The sequence below is a fragment of the Chaetura pelagica genome, unplaced genomic scaffold (assembly GCF_000747805.2).
Source record: "Chaetura pelagica isolate M959 unplaced genomic scaffold, ChaPel_1.0 scaffold82, whole genome shotgun sequence".
Lineage (NCBI taxonomy): Eukaryota > Metazoa > Chordata > Aves > Apodiformes > Apodidae > Chaetura > Chaetura pelagica.
The window spans coordinates 6,085,974-6,091,538 of record NW_009952990.1 but is presented as its reverse complement, the minus strand read 5'-3'; the positions used below and the strand labels follow the sequence as shown (position 1 = coordinate 6,091,538).

At 46.6% G+C, this 5,565-nt stretch overlaps 1 protein-coding gene across 1 annotated transcript in view; it reads right to left on the bottom strand.

Moving 5' to 3' along the window:
• Positions 1 to 841, bottom strand: part of IRX4 (iroquois homeobox 4) — a 4,284-nt gene extending 3,443 nt beyond the window's left edge. The window contains exon 1 of the mRNA XM_009996525.1: positions 797 to 841. Coding sequence (XP_009994827.1) covers positions 797 to 841 — 45 coding nt within the window. The remainder of the gene's footprint in view (positions 1 to 796) is intronic.
• Between the last annotated feature and the right edge of the window lie 4,724 nt (positions 842 to 5,565).

Here is a 5,565-nt window from a genome sequence, read left to right as displayed (position 1 = left end):
AAAGAGAGCGGCGCTGAGGGTGGAGGAACTTCCCGAACTGTAATCAAGTTTAGGGGTTTTGGGGTTTTTATCACGTCGCGGCTTTGCGCTCTGTGTCCCGTCACCCACCCTCTCCCCTTCCGTATTTGACTTCAATCGGGCTAAAAACGCTGTGGAGAAACGCAGAGGTGCAAGTATTGTACGAGTTACAAAAAAAAAAACAAACCCACAACAACAAACAAACGCCCAGTGACTGTGGGCGTTTAATCTTCTTTAATACGTTGCTCCGGCCCTTTGCATTTAAAAACTAACTTTTCTGGTGTGTTCTTACAAGTCTGGGTTTACACCGGTTTTCTTCTCTTGCAGCACAATGCTTCCCATCTGCGTTTTTAAACCTTTTTTTCTAAGTCACTCATGCATATTTATTTTGACTGCAGATTTGTGGCAGGCACGCACGCATCTGTTATTAACCTGCTGGTTTATAAGATCCCATTATGTTTCTACTGTCCGGACCTCACTATTTTGGAGCGGGTGGGGGTTGGAGAATCTCAGACTCCCCTTCTCACCTCCCTCATGGCTGTAATCCTCCCCCACCCGTCGTTATCACCCCCCAACATCCTAAATCCCGCGTGTTCCTTCCCATTTTCAAGTGTGTGCGTGAGCTACGACTCGAGCGTCTCGGGAAGCTGCGGAGCGAGCAGCTCGGGTTGCCGCTCCCGCACGCTGGGAAGGATCGCTGCCTCTCTTAGCCCCGGACGGGAGTAATCAATAGGGACTGAAATGAAATCAATTAGCATTCGTAGGCAAAAAGTCTTACCTGGGGTGCAGAGGAGTAAGGGTAGCCAAACTGAGGATATGACATGGTACAGAGGCTCCCGGTTATCTAGAAACAAGGCGAGACGTCTGATCTGCACGCTATTGCAGCCTGGCTCTGCTCTATTGTACCAATTGATTGGTGACCACAGGTCCCTAGATGCTTATAGGACGAAGCAGAAAACCACATTTAATTTATTTACATGAAATCTTAAACTTACTGTTTTCTTTGAAGCGAAATGGGGGTGAGGGGGTGGGGGAATACATCGTGATTTTAGCACCTTTCCCTCTACAGCTACGAAACAGAAATAATTGTTACGTGTGGGCTCCGGGGGAGGAGGGGGGGTGGTGGGGGGTGGAAGAAAACTGGTATAAATACATCAGTTCGGAAGTAGGTTGTTTTAAAAGAGCCGAGCTTTTGACGTCACGCAAAACGTATTCAAATTAACCTGTCTGTAAGTTTGACATTCATTTTCTGGACCCTTTCCCCAGGCGTGGAAATAGACTCTCCAGCATCCCTTGCAGTCTGCCTAAGAGCAGGGAAAGTTGGGAAAGCTCTCCGGCAGCGGCTACGCCTGCTTGCAACACTTCTATGTATTTCTGCGGGAAACGGAAGAAAATGGATGGTTTTAATCTGAAGGATCAATGTTGTATCAGATAAGATTTTCCCCCCACCCTCCTTCGTCACTGAAGGGCTGGTAAGCACTTTTAATTAGAAATTAATTAATGAGCAGCTGCTTCTTCCCACCCCACAGTAATAATTAGTCTCAATTACAAACAAGACATATGAAGGGACACACGAGTGAGTCTTCATTTAAGATTTAATCAACAGTTAAAATTAGCGCTAAGGCTGACAATAAAGCACATGACATGCAATCCTGCTTTTTTCTTTCTGCTTTTTTTTTTTTTTTTTCCCCGGCTTTTATTCCAGACGTGTGATTACAGGTAGAAAACCCTACAAGCGTGTTCCGGGGGATGATTGAAAGGACGTGACTTTTCACGTTAAAACGGCTTTGATCCCATGGCGAACGTGGACTGGAAAAGCCAGCCTTTGGAGGGGCTGAGGGCCTTATCCAGCCTGCCTGTGCTCCGGGGTGTGCACAGCCGGGGCTGGGAGGGTAAAAGAAGGGAGGGAGAAATTAGGGAGGGAGGGAGGCGACTCCAATGCGCCAAGTGCTGTTTCTCACCCGAAGAGCAAACATGTCTTTCCTGGTAGTTAGGAGGAACCCCGAGTGAAGGAGGGCCTGAGAAGGAATCCCTCTCCATCATCCCCTTCTCGCCCCACCGCTGCCATCAGCCTCCCTACCCTCTGGGGGCTGGGACCCCCTCCAACAAGCAGGCAGTATCATCTCCCCAATTCACCCTGGAGGCAGCGGCCGTCGAGGGGAGAGGCTGGGGCTACCGGACGGCGGAGGTGACCGTGGTAGCCCCAGCATCTCCCCCCGACGGCCAGCTACCGCCCAGCGGGTGGAGGAAGCGGAGGAGTCATCTCCGAGGCTGAAGCTCGGCTGCTGGTGCAGTCGAACGCTGCTCCGCGGTGTGCAGACTTGCTCAGAGAGATTCCTGGGTTCAGACATGTGAATAGCCCCAGGGTCACACTCTAATTAATGATGATGTTCTCTTCTTCTCCCCAGCTGGAAGACTGCCTCCCAGAAACGAATCTGCCCACACTGACAGCTCGATTGAGGGTGATTGATGACTATCTGGAGACCACAGTACACATAATATAATATCTGCTGCGTAATTGCTTTAATTTACAGATGAAAATACTAGTCCTCGGATTGAGTTAGACTACGACGAGCGGCGTTTTATGGCTCTTTAGAGTGTTTGCAAATAAAAGATATCAGATACAGTACATGCAAATTATCCTGACAGCTCAGTATCTGTAGCCGGGAGGAAGGTATAAAGAACGGGAGTCAAATGACATTAATAATCGGTTTTGAATTCTGTATTGATTTTTTTTGGGGAAGAAAGTGCCCATTCTTTCCTCACCTGAAATGCTAATACCTTCTTCTTTCTGGGAATATTAATAACTTCGCCATTGGGTTTCTCTTACAGAAACGCTCCGTCATTTCTCCTGCTACCCCGATGCTGCCAGGCTGTAATGATACTTTTAGCTGCTATTTACAAGCAGCTTCCTTCTCTGCGACGTGCTGCCGGGCTTTTGCATTGTTTGGGAAGAAAAGACACCCGGTGTTTACACAATGGACTGCACGCAGGGCTCGGTGCTGCTCGCTCTGCCTCCCGCGCTGATTGCGCTGGGGGATGTTTATTTAAGCCCTGGAGTATAACTCACCCGTGCTAGGGAAGAGAACAGTTACACTTATCTCAAGAGCAGTTCGGTGTAAAGCACTATAATTAGCTGGGAGAGCTAGACAACTGCCTGGAGAAGTCCTCCCAGTTTTCCAGGCTACAGTTTGGGAGATGTCCTGGTGTTCTGTGTTTTTGGTTTAGTTCTCGTTTATTGTTGTGTTGTGTGGTTTTTTTTTTTCCCCCTTTTCCCTCTTTTGATACTACTGCAGATGTCAAGCCCGCGCTGGCCCACAGAACACTACAGGTTTTGATATTTAGATGAGTCTATTAAACTTTAAAATACAAGGTGAAATTCAATATTTATAGTCCTTGTCTATTTATATATCACAGTTGTCTTTCATTGCACCATGCAAATACTCTGGTGCCCATTTTTGCACTGAACTTCCCTGTATTAATCATGATAATTATTTGTCATTTTTCTGTGCAGCCTGCCTGCTCTATTACTTTACCCCCGGTCAGCTTTGTGCCAGTTCCAATCTGTATTCCCTAGAAAGCAGTCATTAAAAAACCCCAACCAAAACAAACAAAAAAACCACCACCACCAAAACTTAATAACCTTAAACGCTAAAAGCTGCCATTACATCTTCCTCCAGCGTTCATGTCTTGTTTCACTCACAACCTGGAAATAATGGCCCTTTGTTGATAAGAAACTCAACACAATTATATTTCACCTTGAATTTTTGGTGCCAGCGCACAAACATGCAATAAGCCCCACAATGATTTAAAATAACCTTTGTGGTTCTTGCACATAAACAACGTAACACTGTTCAAATCCAAGCAAAGACGCTTAATGCTGTGGGCTATATCCTTAAGCATTTGGAAAATGCAAGTCTTTGCCGTGCAATAAAAATTGATCCTTGTCAAAGCCCCTTTCCTGTACCAAGCAGTTAACAGCTTTGGAGAAAGAGAAACACACACTGCTTTCTCCAAAGTTGGAGCAAGTAAACCCATCACGATCAATAAGAAACGCCGGAGAGTTCCCCTCTCTCCTGTAAGAGCCAGCCTGCACACCCCGACGAGCAGGTATTTTACAGCCAAAGCCCAACCAAGTCTCTCTCCGAGGGTTCTGTGTTTCTTCGCCGAGAACCTGGAGCCAGCGTTCATGCAAGTTTTATCAGAAAAGCACGAAACGAGAAGGAAACGCTGTGATGCTGGAACAGGCCACAGCAGGTAAAACAGAGAACCTCTTCCTAACGCTTTGATGGACGTCTTCAGGGACATGATCTAGAGGCAGTTAATGCAGCTACACTTTTACTATCTGCGTTTTCATCGCCTTCTCTTTCGGAGGGGTTATTGCCACTCCTGGAAATATTTCAGTGACGGAATTTGCTTATGGGCTAAACAGACTCGAGCAAGCTCTTCAGTCGACTTTGCTTTGTTTTCACATTATAGATTTAAAGCAACCTTGACACCGCCTGACAAACACTGTGAAGCTGTACATGTTGCCCATTTGGGATCTGACATAGAACTGAAGGCAGCCTGCAACGTTTTCAAGTAGATTAGCTTCCATAAAGTCACTATCGACAGTAAATACGATTGGGTTTGTTTGTTTGTTTGTTTGTTTTTCCTCCTGAGCCCATCTGAGGTGTAATTGCATCTCCTGCACCGTGAAGTGAGGGGCAGAGATCTGATACTGCCGACCTGCACAAACCCATGCAATGGCTTGTGATCGGTAGAGCTACGATGACAAATTTAACAGTTCCATAAGAAGGCGCAGCTAATTCATTTACCCAGATTACAACCACACGTAAAAATCAGTTGTTCAAAGCTATCTGTTTGAATGCTTTCATTTTGTAAGTCTTCAATCCTCTTGGCAAGCAATCTAGACTAAAGCAGAAAGGCCTCACATGCCCATTCTGTTCTTCGTATTTATTAACTTTTCACACTTCAGAGCCAGAGCCAATACACGCCCTCGCTCTCTGTCTCTCACACACACAGGCAAAACTTTTCAGCAAGACACTCAGACGCTGCTACCCGGGCAGCTGCTGGATGGACACTGCAACACCCCCACATTACCTGCCCGGTGCAGAGCATCGCAACTACGCTCTCACTAGCAAAGCAAAGACTGTCAGGTTTCTCTTTTCAGCTCCTGTACCCCCAGTGCCGCAGACTCTCGTACATTCAAACGCCACCACCTTTAAGCTGGCAGCAGACAGCTCGAACATACTTCCCTGAGGAGAGAAAACTTTCCTACTTGCAAGGTCAAATTCTCTGCCTTTGAAAGTTTGCCTTAAAATCCAGAAAGTTTGACTCGATGCCTTACCTTAGCGCTCGCTGGATATCATATCCACACCCCTTCCCAAGAAATAACATATATGTTAAGATACATTTGCCCTCTGTCCTAGGTAAAGATTGCACAAAGCCAAATGATTCATCACAGATAGTTTCTCTTCCCTCCAGCAGTTCGTTTTCAGCTGCCTTACTGCTAAAGCAGGCTCCGAAAGAGGTGGAGGGGAGGGG